Source organism: Amblyomma mixtum, chromosome 3 (assembly GCF_055824585.1).
Source record: "Amblyomma mixtum isolate Tamu chromosome 3, ASM5582458v1, whole genome shotgun sequence".
NCBI classification, from domain to species: domain Eukaryota; kingdom Metazoa; phylum Arthropoda; class Arachnida; order Ixodida; family Ixodidae; genus Amblyomma; species Amblyomma mixtum.
The window spans coordinates 378,143,827-378,164,855 of NC_143014.1; the positions used below are offsets into that span (position 1 = coordinate 378,143,827).

Here is a 21,029-nt window from a genome sequence, read left to right on the forward strand (position 1 = left end):
AGGATGGCTTGCAGAGGCTGAGCGCACTCTCTCCTAGTTTTTTTCCTCCGTGCTGGCCGCTGGCTGGCAGCCCGAAACCGCCCAGCCAGAGAAAAACGAACGCGTTCCGGACAGCCACCGGAAGTGGGCGGAGCAACCCGAGAAAATCGAGCGCCCGGCGCGGTGCTCGGGCAGCCCGCAAGCAACCAGCGGGCTGCCAGAGGCGGATAATCGAAGAGGCCCCGTGTGATCGCGCGTCCGCATCGTCTGCTGCGTCGTCTGCTGATCACGATCACTTTCATCATGACTAGTGAAGAGGTAGCTGCCCTTGCTGCGCTCACCGATGCTGTTGACCGGAGCAAGCCCGTTGACAGCGAAGATGACGACGGTGACGACGTCGTCGTTCTTCTCCTGGCGGCGCATTTATTGAGGCAGGACCGTCACAGGGTTCCGCTGTACGTGGAGCGAGTCGTGCCCACATATATGGAATTTGAGTTCAAGAAACTCTTTCGATCACAAAAAACTTGTGCGCAGACTTGAGTGGGGAATTTGAGGCGTCGGCGTTCTGTCCGGCAGGATGTCGTGGGCGGCGCCATATATCTGCCCAGAAAACCATGCTGACCGCCCTCACGTACATCGGGACTCAAATGGCGATGTACCGATCGACGACAAATTCGACGTGAGTGAGTCGACGGTGCACGCTGCAATATGTCGCACCTTAGATTTTTTATTCTCTATAAGTGAGAGAGAAATTTGCTGGCCGGATAAAGACGAGCTACAGCGCAACAAGGCAGCTTTCTGCCAGCTCGACCGTCGCGGACGAGGGCTGCCGGACGTCATCGGGGCGATCGACGGATGCCACGTCCGCATTGCTCGACCCTCGGAGTCTGAAGGAAGCTATTACAACCGAACAAAGTTCCATTCGATTGTGCGCCAGGGGGTCTGCAACGCTGACATGATTTTCATTGACGTATTCATCGGCTTCCCCGGCAGCGCGCACAACTCTCGAATCCTCCGCGAGAGCTTCCTCTTCAAAGACGGTGCGTCCAAATGCGAAGGTGAGTTAAAAACTTCTTATTGTTACATCACTAATGCGTGTTTAATGCATATATGATGCACGGATCGAGAGTTAAGAAAACGGAAAACGGTCCGCGCATATATGTATGCAAGATCGATCAATCGATCGTCATGATCGTTTCGTTAACTTTAACGAAGCTGAACTGTGATCAACAGATATAGATAGTGATGCTCGCAATTAAGAGTTTAAAAATGTAGTACTGACCAAATGTTTAGGGGAATCCCCCAAGGTGGAGTAGATTTGTAATAAGGGAGTAATTACTCATTGACGTCCACCCAAGCGCAGCCATACGGCTACAAAGGAAAGCTATAAAGCTTTCTCAGAAACTTCGCAGTTAAAGAAAAATTCGTTCTGAACAAATAACGTTCTTAACGCGGACCAGGACGAATTTTTCTTGAACTACGAAGTTTCTGGGAAAGCTGCATAGCTTTCCTTTGTAGCCGTATGGCTGTGCTTGGGTGGACGTCAATGAGTAATTACTCCCTTATTACAAAAATGTAGTACATACGCTACAGCCGGTCATATACACAGGAGGTTTTTTTGTTAATTTGTATTCCTTGGACGTGAATTCGCGCAGGAGGATACCTTTTGGGCGACGCTGCGTATCCGCTGCTGCCGTGGCTGCTGCCCCCGTACCGCCAATCCACGACCAACTGGCAGCCTTGGATGGCGGCATTCAACATTGCTCACAGTCGGCAGGGGGTTGTGGTGGAGGGAAGCTTCGGCCTGCTGAAGGCGCGCTTTCAGCGGCTCCACTACATCGACGTCGCAAGGATCAGCCAGGCAGTGCACATCGTGCTGGCAGCTTGCGTGCTGCACAACAAGGCGAGGAGGTGCGGCGACGCAATGGACGTTTTGGAAGAGGTTGACACCGGGGCTAACCCAGGCAGCACAACAACATTGGTCGAACGTCGGGCAACTGTAGGCAAAAATTGGCACGAACATCGGTCCTACACTGGAATTTGGGCCGAGCGCTACCACTTTACACATTGGCCCTACTTTCATGCCAGTTTTGGGCCAACGTTAGGCCAACGCAGACCCAATGTTCGTTCTGCAGCATGGGCCAGCAAAGGTCTCATAAAGGCATCCAACTTTCAAACATTGGTAGCCAACTTTCAAACATTGGTAGCCAGCTTTCGAATAATGGCATCCAGCTTTCGAATAATGGTTTCCAGCTTTCGAATAATGGCATCCAGCTTTCGAACGCTGGCACATGCAATTAACCCACTCGCCAATGACCGGCACTGTGGATGGATGTACATACCATTCTACCTAGCAAATATTCATAAATGAGGGTGCGAAAGAATTCCAGAAAAAAGACCCGTTTATTGCTTTCAGTTACAAGAATCACGCTTCTAGCGCGCACAGGATGGTTTGCGCTACCACCAGCCACCCTGGGGAGTAAAGAAAGGGGGCCCAAGAGCATGGTGGCAGAGGCTGTGGGAAAACAATTTATTTTCAAGTTTGGTGCGTGCCGATCAGGTTGGACAAAGCATCTCGGCAAGCTGCTGCGGCACGGCTAAGGCATCCATAAAGTGCTCAACGGAGCTGTCCTCCAGAGAACTGATCAGTCATATCCGAAGTAATCGTTGCACGCCACTTGCAAGAGGGCTGCTGGACTGCATTCAAAGAAATTCCTCGTCCAGCTCTTGCACGATGGCCTCACGAAGCGCCAAGCCTGCAACGATCGAGATGCATGATGTCACGGTAAGTTGAATTATGGCCATCACAGAACAAAAACAAAAATGATTAAATAACACCGAATTTTGTGAAACACAGTCATCGTGAAGACACTAGCAACATATTTTACAGGATAATTTTTAATTTATTCTTAAGAACCAGCACCACATTGGTTGTACAAAGTGGAATTTAATTTACTAAACTTCCCTTATACCAAATGGTTTGGTTTAGTTTATTGCGTCGTGTCTCACTCCCAGTAAATATATTCAATGCGAGATAAGCAAATTAATGTGATATTGAAAACAGATTAATGTATTATTTTGTTTTAACATCATAACTCGTATCTCTAAATTGCGAGCAAATCTTTTATTCAAGTAAATATGCACAGGTTGTAGCGTCTCTTCCACATGGACGTCAAAACAACATTTTTGATTAGTTTTTTTTAATGGGGTTAAAAATACGGCTTGCGATTTTTGCGAAATACGCTGAACGCAAGGAACTCAGGGCACCTTTGTTTTACCTTAGTCGCTTCGCATGCATGCTATAATTGGATTCGAAACTGCGACTTGAAAACCACACAAAAATACTAGTCTGATAGTCCACAGTAATGCCCTTTTTCATTTCGAGAGAACTTGGGCAAAAGCTTTAACCAGAAATTGCGGATTTTCTATTGAGTCTGCAAGTGTAGAAGGCAAAAAGAAACAGTACGGAAGTATTACACACATTCTTACCAGCTGGTCTGCAGTGGAAAATTAATTAAGCGGTTCTGATTTCCGTCGTGCATACGCGGTAAAGGACATTCCCGAATGCATCCTATCTCAGGTCATATGAGTTCAAACCCGCTGTTAGCCGAAGTAGTGAATCTTTAGTCAGTTCATCTCACCAAAGACGAAAAATTAAATTCTCACCATTCGGCCACAATTCCACTGCGCACGACGTCAAGCAAGCCATTTCGCAATGAGAGTGGGTACACAGAAGTCGTCCTCGTGCTTTTTGGCTCGCTCTCTTTTCCTGCCGAAAAAATAAAGGCGCATGTAGTCAAAGCAACATTTACTACAAAAACCACTTTAACTTCCAGATGTATATCATGATAAAAGAGTTTTAGTACTTACAAATAAGATCTTGCAGGCGGTACGAACAGCGTCGGAGCTCTCCTAATATATGAGCGTGGCTTTTCGCGTGCACAGACTATGAACGGTGCTAGCTCGAGTGTGCATGCATTTTCGTCGCGTTAGTTGTACACGTGGTTGGGCTCCGCCGTGCAGTCAAGGATGTCTTATTTTGATGCGTCGCGCTGTTCCAAGACGAGCAGTGCAGACGATGGTTGGGGGGGGGGGGGGGGGCTGGATGGAGGGGAGAGAGTCATTTTCCTTTACACAGGTTTTGTGGTTCCGAGAAAAGTCCTTAAGCTGAAAGGTGGAGACAGGGAGATCGTGGAAGGATGCACGAACAGCGAAGCGCGTAGCTGCGCGCGAGGGAAAACATCTTTGAGAAAGTGACAACCAAAAAGAAAAAATAGCGCTTCGCGGGGTGGGGGGTTAGCCCGCTACCTGGAAAAGGGCACGGCCGGGAGAACAGGTGGCGAGATATTGGACTTGAAGACTTGAAAGAGAGAGGGAAAGGGGCCAAAACACGTGAAAAGGGTTTGGAATTTTTGAAGAATGAGTCACATGGCCACAGGCAGTACGGAAAGCAATACTTACAAAGAACAAGTGGATGGGAAACACGGAAGCGTCAAAGTATTTACAAAGCTGCAGCAAAAGCCTGAAAATTTTGTAGTGAAAAACTTGGAGCTTCAAGATGAATTTCGCCAAAACGACTTCAGACACTGGCGTATTTTGTGGGGCCATATGATGTGGCTTCTATTAGTTCAAGATTGCTTAAAATTTTACCACATAATAACAAAAATATAAAGCAAAAAAAATATCCGAGCAGAATGCGCGCCCTGTCATAGTTTCATGTACCGTACATGCGCCAAACAAGCTAGGTTAACATGCGTCTAACGCCAGTTGTCAGTCCATTTATTCAGTGGTCGTCGAAGAATCCTCAAATTGTTTGTTGGTGTGGAAGTTCCGCGCAAAAAAAGCAAAAACAAACAAAGGCATGTTGAGTTGCGGTTCGCAACTACTTTCGATGGTTTTCATCAATAAAGGTGTTGTTCAAAAGAAAAAAAAAACTTGCGAGTAAATACGCAAAGACGTGAGCAAGAGCTATATAGCCCCCAATGCAAATTACGCAACAGAAGAATAAAATGGACAAAAACAACAATTTCCAACACTACGATTTGCAGAAAGGAATGAAGGAAATAGCAAATCAGAAAACACGGGAAAGGCGCGATCACAGGGCACGACGTAGGGAAGCGTAGGAATCGCTTAGCACGTGTCCGCGTGCGTTTATGAAGCACCCGCCTAATATTTCACGAGCACAACGCATAATTCGAAATTACGAGGCGACTGCTTCGTTTCTGGAGGTTGCCAAATCTGCGCACAATTTCGGTTTAGCGAATGCACTTGCTCTAATCTATTACGTTTGTATCGCGATCTCCATGAAGCAGACACCAGCTGCGCACTGTGGCAGTGAATTCCTAGAGCGAATAAAAAAAGTGATTTTTTTATTCCAAAAATTCAATCAAATGAAACTTATTTGATTTTTGTTGAAGGCGCCTGTTGACAATTTTTGTTGAAGGCGTCTCCGGTTTAATCAGAACGCTGTTGTCTTTATTGAAAGTTCTTCACATTTGTCTGTAGCTTCTTTTTTCTGTTGTGTTCTATTTTGCTGTATTGAATTTTACTGTTAATGTACTTACCCCCCCCCTTACAATAATGCATCTGAGGGCGCTGTAGGTACATTGAATAAATAAATAAATGAAATAGACAGTTTTCTTAAATAGCATAGCCAATTCTGGCAAACAGTGGGGGAACTCTGGCTAACATGGCCCATGATAGCCAGGATTGTGTAATGGCACAGCCAGTATTGGGAAAGCGATGGACAACCAGGGCCATCATTGGAAACTCATTGGAGCCAATATTGGAAACTCATTGGGAACTCTGGGCCTACTTAGGGCCATGCTTTGCCAACAGTATTCCAATATTGGCCCGCTGTCATGTGCTACCTGGGAACGTGTCGCCAACCGAGCCTGCCGACGACGAGGAAGAGTGTGCAGTTCTGGCTCCATCTATGCGCGACAGCGTGGCCCAGAGCCTGTAATCGTGCACTCTCCCACCTGCTTTCATTTGCTTTTTTTTGTTGCTTGAGTTTTATAGTTTGGGCTTCCGTCACTTTTCATTACGTTTAACGATAAAATTGAGGCTGCATATGTAATTCATCATGCATGCCCATGCATTGCTTGAAAATTTATAGTACTCATTTCAAATCTTTGGTATGTGCGTATATATAATGAAAGCAAAGAAATTCTTTGCTTTCGTGTTCCAACAAATATGTTGCTAGTTGTCTGTTGGGACTATAATTGAAGCAGTGCAATTGGCACGATGAATGCCTTGCGGCCTTTCTATATTTTCTTTAAACGCAGCAGAGATGTCTTCTTACATTTTTTGCCAAGAGTTTTTATTGTCCTTTTCATTTCTGTACTTTCGTATTTGCAATTGCTAAGTTTTTTTACAATAAAAAATTTATTATGCACTTGCTGATAGATGATGTGAAGAATGGTGTATTGTTAATTGCAACAGCGCTTTAATTAAACATTAATTGTGACTGTCCTTTCTTACTTTATATCAAGTCAGATATAGCTTTACCTCATCACAATATCCGAGGTGTTGATTTGCTAATGAGAGAATCTGCTGGTTTCTGTTGTTTTATTTGTCCCAGAAGGAATAGGTTTTCTTTCAGTATATGGTCCTTGTAGGGCATCAACTGATTTTGTGCTGGGCTCTTCTTCTTCCCTACTGGGAACTTCTGGTTCTGAAGTGGGATCTGCTGCTCCTACTGAGAACTTTTGCTACTGCCTGTCAGCTGCACAGACTGCTTAATGTTGCAAATAATATGGGCACACAAAATAATGTCCATATGTGTGAAGTTCATGAAATAAATTTGTGTGCAAATCATGCAAAGTCGCCTTTCAATTTTGCCTTCATACATGCCTGCATTCTGTCCCCTGAACAGTAAAGAGGCAGTGGCTAAACTGCTGGAAGGAGGGTGTGTGATAGAGAAATTTTACAGTTATGCTCTACAAGTAATCCGAAGGTATATTAAATGATACACTAAGATCTATAACATGGTTGTAGAATATATGGAAAGATAAAGCACCAGGTAAATTTAAACTACACACATATGTAATTGAGGATAAGAGATGAATTTACAACTGTGTGTATGCACGCACACATGCAGCCAATTAATTAGAGGAAATATATAGAACTGAACAGAATGAAACGTAGAGAAGCAATTAATGGAAGTTATAAAAATGTCAACTGCTGACTAGACAGAATAAAAGAAAACATTAAAAACTCTGCATTAGTTAGGAGCCTTGGAGAATGACGTGAGGAAGAGGCCCATTGCTTCAACCACCCACTTCAGTGCTCCACTCCTCGTCTAGTCAGCAGCAATCTTTCTTTCTTCGGTGGCCATCCGCTCCTGTCTGTTAGCTCCAATCGCCACAAGATGGTTGACAGCGTGTTCAAATATGCATTCTGTCCCCTGAACAGTAAATGATAGAGCAAGTGTGCAATCTAAACTCCTGGAAGGATGGTGCGTGCTAGAGAAATTTTAGACCAGTATGCTGTGGAAATTTTGCTGCCCTCCAGGTTATCAGTGTACACGGAAATGAGTTATCAGAATGTGCATTACATACAAAGCACACAGATATTATTAGATGGTTGTAAAATTTATTAAAGTACATAGTACATAATATGAAGTGCAACCAAGGAAGAGAGATGAATAAACATTTGTGTAGTGTACGGACACATACTCATACATAACTTTGTGGAAATATATGGAACTGAATACAAACATAAAAGCAACTGTGAATGAAAATTATGAAGATAAAAGCTGACTAAACAAAAAAGAAAACATTAAAACTAGGCATTATTGTAAGGAGGGCTTGGAGATTGGCTTGGAGAACTTATTGGGGAATGAATTGGGCAATGGATTGGGGAATGAATTGGGGCATGTATTGGAGAACAGCCTGAGATAAGCGCCTGCCACTCAAGTGCTGCAGCCACCCGGTCAAGAGCCGCAGTCCTCCTCTCTTCAGCAGCAAGCTTTCTCTCTTCAATAGCCATGCACTCCCTGTGCCGCTGCTGTCTGTTAGCTTCAGCCACCTCTAGATGGTCGACGGCATTCTCGAGCACTGCACGAGAAGTATCGGTCCTGGGCCTCTTCCTGGCCGGGCCTGGTTGCTGTTGCAGGGGACTTGGGGGCTGCGAGTCTCCAGCAGTGCTGCCCCTGCTCGTGTTTGGCTGTGAGCTGCCGGGAATTGGGCTCGCTGTGGCATCTCCAGTTACTCTGCGGGGGCCAGGCTGGGGGCTGGCTGCACGTCCAGCCTGGATACTGGTGGCAACATAATGCGACATCATTATGCATGCCTTGCACTAAAAAGCAGAGACTTTGTAGTGCATAAGTGTAATCTCTACACAAAGGGCACTATCATTCATTTAGTCATTTAATCTGCAGCAACAAGTCAGTTTGGAGCATGTTTTAAACTTTTTAGGGCACAGGAATTAACATGCATCAAAGGCTTTTCAATTTCAATTTCAGATTCTTATGCCATTTTGTTGAAAAAGGTCTACCTCACTGAATGAATCTGTCTAGTTTATCCTTGTGCCGTAAGCAGCCATTTAAAACAAATAGAAGCAACTTTATCATGCCGACACCACCTGTTTAGATGTTATGTTTACAAAGAAGCTGGGGCACAGAATTTTGCGAGAAGTGCAAAGTAAATGTAATAGCTTTAATGTCCTTCCAAATGTCTCAAGATCCATTTAAAACAAAAAAGAGCATTTCTGAATGGTGACAGATGACACACTATAGCTCAAAACATGTGCAAACATGTGTCGGTGTGCCAGTGGACTGCTGTGCTGTGTGTGTACTGGGCCACTATACTTCATATGTTGGCCACATTGATTAAGAAAAAGCATTCATTTCTACACAGACAAATTTTTCAATGCATGCGGCCTTCTATATGCCCTTAAACCAGGTGTGTTGATGTTTACTGCCTGCTATATCATCCCGTGTGAGGTTCAGTGTCTTCCCTACACACCCCCTTGTTTTTCTGAAGGCACTTCCTTAATTGGTAGCGAATTTATTTTTTCACATCTAGCTGGTGGATGAAACTGCTCGGAATGTGGTTGAGAATGCGCCATAAATTTGTGGCAGTTGTTATTTTATTTGTAGGAATTAGATAGGTACTCATGTCTTAGTTTATGTTTATTCATTATTTTATAGTTATTGAGTGAACAGTTGGAGTGTGCGAAGTGCCTGTGCTTGTACGTATTCAGCCGATTGAGTGCAGCCATAAGCTGTGTTACCTAGATGTGTCAGTGTCATGCAAATCGTCATGGCTGCCCTTATCGAAAAAGAGGATGTGCTTAAAATGCATTTCAAACATATTGTATTAATTTCATATTTATTTCGCATTTTTTTGTGCCTATGCTTAAACTGCAATACGAATGCTTTCTAAGCATACTAGGACTAATATTTTGAACGTTCAAGTACATTTTTGCCCGCTTAGTATATTTATAGTACATTAAAAATAACTAAATATATGCAACAAATACATTAGATGTCATTAGAAATACACTAAAAATATACATTAAATACATTAAAAATATATCCACTTCGGCTTAAAAAATTACTGGTCGGCTTAACAGAATGACACGGGTTAATGCTTCAAGTGCAGAACATACTGTACAAGCGCAGTTATCATCAATCACAATGTACATGAGATTATGTGGTCACGTGATGGCATGGGAGCGGCAAAGATACCTACACTGCAAATCATGACAGAAGTGCCTCAGCAAACAACAAATGCTCCGACGAGCGCCATGCTTGGCTTGCCTTATATATACCTACCGAGTTTGACGCACTATCTTGCCCGGTGAGGCGTTTTTTTGCGCAAAGACTGTGGGCCCAAAAATTATCCCAGAAGTTCCCTATGGTCGCGTTCGAATCGAGAGGCGATCGAGAAATGAATTGCTAGTCGAAACTTGCGTCAGAAATAGGTCTGCAGTCGAACTGTCAGGCCAACGGGACCCCGATGCCGACGCGACGCCGACGCCGACGATCGGCAGTCGCCTCGGCCAACCTGGTCGTTCCCCGACTCCAGTCACACTGCACCGACGACGACGACGACGACGCCCCCAACGACCAAGCGTCGTCCTAGTGTGACAACGCCGCCGACCAAAGATGCCGACGAGACCCGTCCGCCGACGTATCTTAGGCAGATCGGTGGCCGAGCGAAAACATTCGCCGACCAAAAGCGAGTACCGAGCTCAGAGGGCGAAGTGCAATCATTATTTGGACAAATAATGCACGCACAGCAACATTCATCAAGCCATATGGCCACTTGGCCGACGCGCCGCACCGATCGTCGCTTGCGAACTGCCGCCCCGCTGCAAGTAGGGACACACGGAGCGGTGAGCATCGCTGTGCCGCACTACCCAAGCTCCGCCCGCAACCGGCGTCACACTTCGCCGCCGGGCTGCAGTGCCTGAGCGCTGCTTGGGATGGTGTACAAATATCGCAAGAAAAGACCGGATCGCCTTGTTATCAGAAAGACTGCTCGAGCTTTCGGCAACGGCATCGCTCGCGGGCGCTCCGGGCGACGAGCTCTTCTGCTACCTGGTTGGGGTGGTCGTCGCTAGGCCTATAGCCTTTTTCGCATCGAAGCCGCAGCGGCCGGCGCTTCGGAAGTCGCCTGCGCTATAATAAAAGGTCTACTCTACACATCGCTTTACTCTCAACAGCATCATCTCACAATAAAATAATAATGTGGTAAATTTTCGCGACGCCTTCAGCAGCGAAGCGAGCGGGCGCCAGGCGAGCCGGGCCTCAACGCCGGGCCAGCGTCAGCAACGAGGCGGTTGTGGCAAGAAGTTTGCTCGTATCACAGTCGTTACCTTTGCCAGCAGCTCAGTATTGGTCAGCGATCCTCAAAAATGACCAATTTTTCACATTTCTTAACCCAGGGTTTATTATTTACGTCAAGAACACATTTTAGCTCGTTTTTATGACGCCGGCAGACGGGATCCAGGATGGACGGCCAGCCGGCATGCTCGGCGTACTTCACGTTCGCTCAAGAAAATACAAAACAGTCATGATACCAGAGAGGATGCTTCCTAGATTAGAGCAAGAACAATATGCCTGTGCAAAAGTGGATGTTTCGGCAACGACACCGCCTGCGGCAACGCTGGGCGACGAACTGCGCGTTGGTCCCAGGCAGCCCTAGTCGTCGCTAGGCCTAGGTGGTTTCGCATCGAAGCCGCAGTTGACGGCGCTTTAATAATAATAATTTAATAATAATTTGTTTATTTCCATCAGTGATGGGGGAGACTGCGGAAGTCGCCTGGAAGTCGCCTGCTCTAGAATGTACTAGAATAACCTATTCTAGTACACTCTACCTGTACTATAATAAAAGGCCTGCTATTCACATCGCTTTAGTGCGAGCTCGTCCCATAATAGAAGATAACTTCGATTTACACGATTGTTAAGGTAGAAGCCCACGGCTCCAGTAGCTAATTTCCCCCTACCGTGTCCGTCTGGAGGGGTCGGACGCTGTCCAAGGCTGCGGGAAAGACCGCGACCGCCTTGTCGGGGACCAAGGGGTCGGCGACCGTCTCCCATTGAAGAGAGATGGCCTGTCAAGTGGGGATGGGGGACAGTAAGGTCGGCGACTTTTGAAACCCCCGAAGCAGTGGACTTACTGGCGCCTCTAGAGTCGGACTCTGGCGAGCACTGGGCTCCACCTACTTGTACCTACAGTGCCATTGCAGCGGGATTGGTTGAAATTGGGCGAGAGCGGATTTAATAAAGCTCCGCCCAATTATTGAAGGGTTAAAAACCGCTGCGAATAAAGAGCAAGGACGAGCACGCCGAGTCCCAGTCTCGGCCGCTTCCTTACAGCCCGTCTTTTTAAAAGCCCTTTTTTTAGCCCGCCTTTTTCTCCAAGTTCTTGTATTCGGTCCCGTCTTCAATAAATCAGTTTTGTCTCAAGAAGTTTGGAATTGCTGCCCCAACCGGCAACGTGTCGCCGGACGAGCGTACGAAGGCGTGAAGCCCAGCATACGATCAGACCAACCGGCCATTACGACCTTTTTTTTTATTAAATGCTGCCGTGACCAGAATCGTCTGAGCGGCTTTCTGCAGAGCGGTTGGAGGCAGTACCTTCCGGAAGCCAGGCGGGGCAATATCTTGGTGAGAAGCCCCGCGGACCAAGGTCCAATTGAGGCGACATCTTTGTGAGAGGCCTCGGAGTCAAGACCACGACAGCGCCGAGAGGCAGCGAAGCGAGACCGACGGAGCGAAGCGCTGCGACTTCGGCGGCACCTGCGGTTGCCGACTTCGTCTGCCGGGGGGAAGTCTGCGGGCTCTGGAAGCCGGCCACACATCTGCGCCTACTGACGCAACCTGCCGCTGCTGCACTGCAAGTGCCGTGATGGACAGCCCTACAACGGAGTGAGTTTCCCCAGTCTCATTCTAATTGCCTCGGGAGTGCTTGAGCCGCAGGGTTAGAATTAACCAAGGCGCAATGAGTACATTAGGTTGGCGAAGTGGTTATGGCTGTGGGTATTGGAATGGCCATGAGCGAGCCCAAATGTCGGAGGCTGAGCGAGCCAGAGCAAAAGAGAGGAGCGACGCTTACATTCGAGACCTGAAGCGCCAATTAGCACTAGCTGAAGAGAATCGCCGGCACGAGAGAAAGAGAATTCAGCAGGAGCAACGCTCACGGAGAGCGGCGAGTGTACTGCCGGAGCCGGCACAGACGAAGGCATTCTCTAATAGCGCGACAGGCGCTGATCAATTGCTGATCGATGTGGCTAATGAGAGAATAGCAGCAGCAGAACTCTTTCGGTTCGAATTGAGAACAGGCCGCACAGGTTCCTGCAAACAGTGCAGCTAACGTTATCGTTGAGAAGCCACAAATTGTGGAGTCAGAGAGTAATCTTGACAAAGACCAAGAGTCCTTGATTCCCAAGGGAGAGGTGAGTTTAACGGACGTGCCCGGGAAAAATTCTCCCATTGATCACAGTGCGCAGGCTGATTGTTGCGAGCTAGCCCAGCACGTTATTAGCGAGGCTGATGGCACTGATGAGCGCAACATGAACTGCTTGGCCGACCAGGTTGCCCAGTGCGACCTTTTGTTGCCAAGTGAAGCGTTGGTATGCCCGACAGGGTTTGGGGAAAGCGCCATGTGTGTTCAAACACCATGCGCAGCTCTCACAGTGGTGTCAGAGAAGGCAGCACCACAGCTGAGTAAGCGAGGCTGTTCCAATTCGGAAAACCCAGACACAGGTAACGCTGTGATAAGCTTCGGTGTAGATGAGTGTAATCTGAGCAGTGGCGACGGCGAACTCTCCCCATGCCCTCAGAGGAGTGAAGTTAGACTGCCGCTGTTAGGGCAAATCGTGAAACATGCTGCAATCACTTTGCGGTTTTGCGCAACAGGTGGATCGCCAACCCAGATGTCACTGATGGTGAACTGGTTGAGCTGGCCGTGCCATTTTTTAAGAGGCCCTCTAGGAACGAGCGCTTCGAGGCTTTCGCGGAGGCTTGCGCCCCATATGCGCGCACGGGCGGCGGCACCGCCGATGTAGAAGATGAGCTACGCAACTGGAAAGGCCGAATGCGACGACTGTGCACGCTGCAACACGTAATGTTCACTTTCATGCGAACAGGTGACGTGTTCGATCCTGGTGGATGGCGACAAACACCTAATGGCCACAGCCTTAATCCACTCTGCCACTGTCAGGTTGCAATAAGAGTAAAGTATGGCTCGAGCACACAATGGGCAGTAGGTGAGAGTGGGGAGACCTGAACAGTGTACAGCTGAGACTCTGAAAATGTCTGGACTGTCCCATGCGGGTGTTATGATTGTGTCCTGCGTGAACTTTTTCCTTGCTGAGGACATAATCCGCGTCTGACGAGAGTGCCGTGTTATATTGCCTTTCTTGCCCTCGCTGGGATCATGTTGCGGTGTATATGCAACTTAATGAAAACTATGTAGCAATATGTTTTCTCCATCTTGTATTAATTGACATGTTGGTCCATGTATGATTTTATCACGATTTTACCACAGGGTGCTTCTGTGCTTCTCTGCTTGTACTTGAAATGTTTTAAATGAGAATTGTGTTTGCATCTACATGCAGACAGCGTCCTGAGCATGCTTTCTCTTGGAATTGTTAGTAGGACGCAGAAGCGCTCCTTTTTTTTTTGTTGTTGGTACAGCGCCCGGTTGACGGTCGGGTCCCGTGTGCCGTTGCAGTTTTTTTTTTGTTATTGACTGCCAGGTCTTTTGTGCCTGTGCGCGCTTTTGTATGTTGTGTGTACGGCGAGCGTACACCCAACATTCTTGTTGGGGAGGTGTTAAGGTAGAAGCCCACGGCTCCAGTAGCTAATTTCCCCCTACCGTGTCCGTCTGGAGGGGTTGGGAATGGTGACAGCATGTCGGGCGCTTCGGACCACAGTTTATAGATACTTTTTTAGTTCCATAACTCCTCCTCTGAAAGCGGGCGCTGCTTGTACCCGGGCGGTAAGAGGGCGCTGCAGTCGAGGTTTGCGCGGTCGCCTCCGCGCGCGCGGCTCCTCTCCTGCAGTTACTACTTAGCCCGTGCGCAGGTTTGTCCTTGCCTTTTTTTTTGTCCATTTGTGTTCCTGTGCGCTCTGCGAACACGTCGTCCCCATCGCGCACTCAGAACAACAAACACTGCTGGCCGTGAAGCAGCTTTCGAGCGCGACGATGCCCACTTGCTTCGTGTCCGGCTGTACCAGCGGGTACAAGAGCAACCCGGAGAAATTCCATCCTTACGGAAACAAGAGGAAATATCAAACTCATTGCATCAAATCAAACCGTTGAGTCCCTGCGGGTGACATTGACGTCAGTGCTGTCCATTATAGACTTCCTACAAAACAAGGGCGTCAGCTATATTCTCACAGCGAAGTTAAACCAAGACCCGCTTGAGGTAATTGACTGGCACTTTGAAAAAGCCTAGAAATGCTCATATATAATGTTTTTTTTTAATTCAGAGATCTTTTGGCCTAGTGAGGCCATTAGGAGGTGACGAAGACCACCCTACAGTGACCAAGTTCAGCCAATTATTTAGGCTGCTTTCTTTTACACACCTGTTGAAGTAGCTGTGAAATGGAACAGTGAGACGGGAACTGATCGTGTCTTAATTAGTGCCTTCGAGAGCCTCGGAGAAAAGCGTCGCGACGCCCTCATCCAGAAAAAGGCTAGAAAGAACAGATCTCGCAGGAGCTGATGGCGATACCTGTCAGGGACCATTGCAATGCCTCCAACGACCATAGATACAGTGTTCCATCACCAAAAGAAACAGCCTTGTACTATTTGGCAGGCTATGTGGCTTTCAAAATAAAAAATAAAGCGCAATGTGAACTCTGTGACGCAATGTGACGCACTTGGCAGGCAGGATTCTCTGCCGCGTGAGGCTACGCTCATTATTGAGCGCGAGTATGTTAGTGGCAGTCTCGTGTACCTTTCCGAAAAGATGTTTGCCTGTGTAAGCGCGGTAGAGGGTGTTATAAAACAGGCTTGAAAGGGCGAGTTGTTCGGCGACCTGTTTTGGAACGTGCTGGATTCTCTTGTAAAAAAAGGCACGAATGCGTTTGTTTGCCAGAGCATGCTGAGATGTTCGCAGCTCAATTAATTTACTTTTATTTAGTGACGCGCATGCACTTCTTTGCGCGAGCAAAGTGCTTGGAAAATAGTAGCGCCGTTAGAGCTCAAAACGAGCTAAAGTAGGCGAAGCTTGTTTGACAAATTAGTTAACAGCAAATCTGTCAACGATGTTTAGTGGGTTTGTGAATAAATTTTTTCTATTTAAATGCCAAGGGCCTTGAATTACTCTTGCATTTGCGCCTACACCGGTATCGAACTCGCGGCTTTCGGGAAAGCAGCCGCGGGCCGTAGCCACCGAGACAGCGGCGGGTTTTATTTGCACCAGTATTGCTGTAATAAAACGTAAAAGTAATTTTGCGCGAAATGCGAGACAACAGCCAGTCGCGAAAAACTGGTTCGGCGGATAATCCGAATCTATTGAAGTAGCAAGGCTAGGTTCATCTCACGAGAAGCAGAATCGAAGCATGCATTTCGTCATTGCCCGTACAAAACGGCCGCTTGTGACACGGCTCAGAATACCGCTCTTAAGTTCGCAAACGCGCTAAGCACACATAAGTTATGAAATACCTCCGGGCAAGAGCCGGAAACAAAAAAACTGCAGTCGCGCAGCGATGATTCGAATGCGAGTGCCCGTGCAAAACGCTGCACGCTAGCAGACGACTCTCGCCCTCCTAGCTCAACCCGCGATTGCAGCGCCGCGGTGGCGGGGACGGCGGCAGGCCGCCTGCTCCCTACGGGCGCTGCGAGGAGTTATGGAACTAAGGCTGCGGGAAAGACCGCGACCGCCTTGTCGGGGACCAAGGGGTCGGCGACCGTCTCCCATTGAAGAGAGATGACCTGTCAAGTGGGGGTGGGGGACAGTAAGGTCGGCGACTTTTGAAACCCCCGAAGCAGTGGACTTACTGGCGCCTCTAAAGTCGGACTCTGGCGAGCACTGGGCTCCACCTACTTGTACCTACAGTGCCATTGCAGCGGGATTGGTTGAAATTGGGCGAGAGCGGATTTAATAAAGCTCCGCCCAATTATTGAAGGGTTAAAACCCGCTGCGAACAAAGAGCAAGGACGAGCGCGCCGAGTCCCAGTCTCGGCCGCTTTCTTACAGCCCTTCTTTTTAAAAGCCCTTTTTTTAGCCCGCCTTTTTCTCCAAGTTCTTGTATTCGGTCCCGTCTTCAATAAATCAGTTTTGTCTCAAGAAGTTTGGAATTGCTGCCCCAACCGGTAACGTGTCGCCGGACGAGCGTACGAAGACGTGAAGCCCAGCATACGATCAGACCAACCGGCCATTCCGCCTTTTTTTTTGAACTACGATACCTTCAGCAACGGAGCTAGTAGACGAGCCGCGCGCACGAAGCAGCAGCGTCGAGCTGTCGGGATAGGACAACGTCGGCGTGAGGTCGGCTGAGTGTGACACACGGGTCGGCCGACGGTTGCTATGTCGCCGACGCGACGGCGATGCGCTCGTCGGGCGACGATCGGCGCTCGGTCGGTGTCTGCGCAGTGTGACAGACGCGCCGACGGCAACAAAATCGCTGCCGCCGACCATCGCCAGACTGAAATCGGCCGATCGTCGGCCTAGTGTGAACGCGCCTTAAGGCGCCTGTACCGGTATCATGCTATCACGTTCTCCGCACGTAGTGCAAATAAGTGGTGATTACCTTCCTGCTAGAAGTTACCATAAACGAAGGGACTTGAGAACAGAAAAGGCTTGGGCAGGTTGGTAATTCATTGCAACACAGTAATCAGAGCGCGGGAACAACGCAGGCGTCCTCGTCCTTGTCCTGCGTTGCTCCCGCGGTATGATTACTTTGTTGCAACGAGAGGACGACAGGAAAGGGAGAGTTTTCACTGTTCCCTGAAACGTCATTTCGAGCCCAAGATTGTTCCACGGCAGCTTGAAGTGTACTGCAAATATGTTTACGCGCGGCCTGCCCATTTGTTAGAATTTAAGTATACTCGGACGGATTAATTGCGTATTTACGAAAGTACACTTTAAAAACATTGCGAAAACCAAAATGCGATTTCCCCAAACTCGATTTCGAGCATTAGGTTGTTCAACGGCAGTTTGAAGTGTACTGCAATTATGCTAAGGCGGACTGCCAATTTGCTAGAATTTAAGAATTCTTTGGAAGAATTGATTGCGTATTTACGGAAGTACACTTCAAATACGTTGTTGACAACACGCAAATGCCATTTCACGAAACGCGATTTCGAGCACACGACTGTTCAACGGCAGCTAGAAGTGCGCTGCAAATACGTTTAAAAGGACTGCCCGTTTGTTTTAATTGAAGTATATTTCGAATGAATTAATTTCATATTTACGAGAGTACACTTTTAATACATTGACAAGATGCTAAAACTGCATACATATTTTTTCATGCCTTTGAAAAGTGCTCGAAGTATGCTTTAAGTGAGGTATTTTTTGCATATTTTAAGAATGTATTTCGAATACCATGCATGAAATTTCAGGAACGTATTTCCTACATACTTTTAGTGCATTCACGAATACAAAATATGTTTAAAATACAATCTAAATAGCCCACCATATATTCCAAGCGTATTAGTTTTTGCTAAAGGTGATATCAAAGCTCTTATATGTATACGTACAGCCTTTGTCAAAAGTTTGGAGCCCAGGGGGTTTTCTTTTGAGCCACACTGTGTCATTCCTATTGGATCTCTAGCGCTCCAAATTTCCTGGGCATGAGAAGATTTCAGGTACTGCCTCCTGCAATAGGTAGGACTTCCATGAATGCTCCTGGAGTCCTAGTAGAAAGCTTGGAAGTGAACTCCCTGGGCTCTAAACTTTTGACAAAGACTGTACCTTCCACGTGTGTGTACAGTGTTCAGCATGCACCCGACTTCTTTGTGTGCGTTTAATTATTGACTTGTGTCTACAGCATAGGTGCGCGTTTTGCAGAGTTTCCATGTCTGCGATACGCGACTGGTGTTGAACAGTGACAGTTGTTTTTTGTACGACAAATTAGTTCGCGCTATTCCACAGTTTCTGGACACATTTCATGTAGTCCTTGTTCTTTAGTTTTGCCTGCAAATAAATATATGACTTGTATCCTAGTGCAGAGCAAAGCAATTGTTGACACTCTTTGTAATGAGTGCTGAAGTCATGAGCCTTTCTAGTCCTACATGACACATCAAGACACAAATAAAAACTGAAAAATGACTACCACTACTCCTCTTCCCTCAACATCCCTCTGATTTTATTCCTGGGGAAACCCCTGATGGTGTTTGATTTCAAATATGTTTTGCACAACATGCACAGTCTTTTCCAAAAGTAACCACGCAACTGGGCTCGTTCCTTAGGAATGTAGTGGAGCACAGTATATGGCAACTCTTAAACCCTAGATCTGTAAGGAGATCCATTCCTCACTATTTGAGGCCATTTGGTGTGTAGTGGTGCCATAAGCTAGGGCTCCAGTGTATGGCCGAGAGGCAAACCCCATTGACTAGTTACTTTTGGCAAATGTTGTGCATGCATATTTTCTGTCGCAATTGTTGAATACAGAAATATTTTACTCACTCTTGGGTGCTCCGCACCAATCCTGGCCCCAGGAGGTAGGGCGGGTTGATACTGTGGGTTTTTTCAAAAATTTCAGCGAGCTCCCTGAGAACAAAAAAATGTAGGATCCATTTGACACATATATGACATCAGTCAATATGCAGCCAAGCATGCTATTCCACGCATACCTTCAGTGAGACAAGACACATGCATAGCCCATAACCACGACATGCATAATGCAAATGTTGCTGTGTGATCTATTACACCTTCACATTACAACAGGAATTACATCATTTAGACAAAAGATGTGCAAAATTGGTACAGCTATTCTGCCGCACATTCTACCTGGACCAAAAAAGTAAAAAAACGCCACAATATTCTTCACAGGCTTGTGGAATGACTAAACTGCTTCAGGGGCAAACGTCACACATGCACATAATCAGGAAAACATAATAAGTTTTCCATTCAGTAGACTCTACCGAGATCATAAATAATACCTACTCTTCAAAGTCACATGTTCTCCGGTCCGTCCCTGATCGGCTGTTATGTTCACGCACGGTTTTGTATTTTTTCTCAAGACCCCTCCACTTGTTTTCAATTTGCGAATAGGTTAAATGACATCCGAATTTTGAATTCATCGAATCGGCCAAATGTTCCCAGAGTTGTCTTTTAGTTTTTAGGCGCATAGAGGCGTCTGTTTTCAAATCTTTAAATTCTTTGATCAGGAACAGAACTTTGGCTCGAGGCCACAGCTCCTCGGGCTGCCGGCGCATTCGGCCAAAGTTGCACGTTGTCTCCAACCAAAGGTAAGCATGTATGTTGCGCACTACCTGCATTAAATGTTGCACATTGAGAAAGTAGGCACGTACCTGTCGTCACATAAAGGCGCTGGTTTCCATGGACAATGGGTGCACCGGTGTCGTCGAGTGCCTCAAAAATTTCCGTCTCCACACCTGCCAGGAGGATTCTCAGTGGCGCGGCCATCCTATCTCCTCCGCAATGAACGTATGAAGTTAACGTCGGAAGGGAGCTGACGTGTAAATAAGGGACGAAGTAAGATAGCATGCAGGACTGAGATCCCTGCTAGACATACGCAGGCCTCCAAAGAAACAGAATCAGATACCACCCGTAAGCTTGCACCAACACAGGCGCATGGGGTGCCGCGCAGAGGTGGATGCCGAAACGCGGTCCGAAGCACAGGCGTCAGAACGATATCGCTCAACCTGCAAGAGACGAACCAAAGATACGTTGTTACCGGAAGGAAGCTGTAGATAAGACGCCGCAAACGACGAATTAGATGTAGAGCCAGCAGCAAGGCGCTACAACGCCTGCATGCACATCAGAGGGATGCGCCGACGCGCGCGTGCTTATGTGCCGCAATAAAACGCGAGCCGAAAACAACTCCATGAGCTCACGAAAGATAACGGATGCATCGTATATGAAACGCCCGGTGGATGCATTCGTTATCTCTCTACGAGACGCTCGGAGCGCGCGCATGCCGATACGATCGAGTCGAAGCCGTCGAAGCCACGAAGCACGCAGTGCGAACGAAGCAGGCGTCGCGGAAGCGATCGCCGAGCCTGTAGGCATGGGCGTCCGGAAGGGGGGGCAAGGGGGGGCGGTTGCCCCCCCTTGGGATTACGGATATTATTTATGCCCTAGTAGAAAACAACTACAAACCTACCGCCTCCCCCATCCCCAGACATCGGGTGCACCCCCCTGGAAAAAGTTCTGCGGACGCCCTTGCCTGTAGGCGAAAAAAAAAGCAAAGATAACACCACGAGATAGACGCGCCGCGCGCAAACGAAAAGATAAATAAGCGCGCGCGCTAACGAGTTTTAGAGAGATACGCCGACACGCGCTAGTATGTATGAAAAGTGTTCCCAAACATTCTACCGCGGGCGAACCATTGTCACAACCAGAACCGTCTACCACGCTAGCGAAGTGGCATGCGCTCCGAGTAATCGTTCTTGCGT

The 21,029-nt window shown here is 47.4% G+C and overlaps 2 protein-coding genes across 2 annotated transcripts; one reads left to right on the forward strand and one right to left on the reverse strand.

Moving 5' to 3' along the window:
* Nucleotides 1–373: 373 nt before the first annotated feature.
* On the forward strand, nucleotides 374–8,154 carry LOC149356910 (uncharacterized). The gene is made up of 3 exons (XM_089576463.1): nucleotides 374–1,037; nucleotides 1,635–1,978; nucleotides 8,098–8,154. The coding sequence occupies exons 1-3, from the start codon at nucleotides 557–559 to the stop codon at nucleotides 8,152–8,154; spliced, it is 882 nt and encodes a 293-aa protein (XP_089432589.1). The 5' UTR covers nucleotides 374–556.
* On the reverse strand, nucleotides 7,611–20,368 carry LOC149356911 (uncharacterized). Its single transcript, XM_089577855.1, has 3 exons — nucleotides 19,923–20,368; nucleotides 19,075–19,158; nucleotides 7,611–8,239 (listed from the first exon to the last, which is right to left on the reverse strand). The coding sequence occupies exons 1-3, from the start codon at nucleotides 20,116–20,118 to the stop codon at nucleotides 8,190–8,192; spliced, it is 330 nt and encodes a 109-aa protein (XP_089433981.1). The 5' UTR covers nucleotides 20,119–20,368; the 3' UTR covers nucleotides 7,611–8,189.
* Nucleotides 20,369–21,029: the final 661 nt, after the last annotated feature.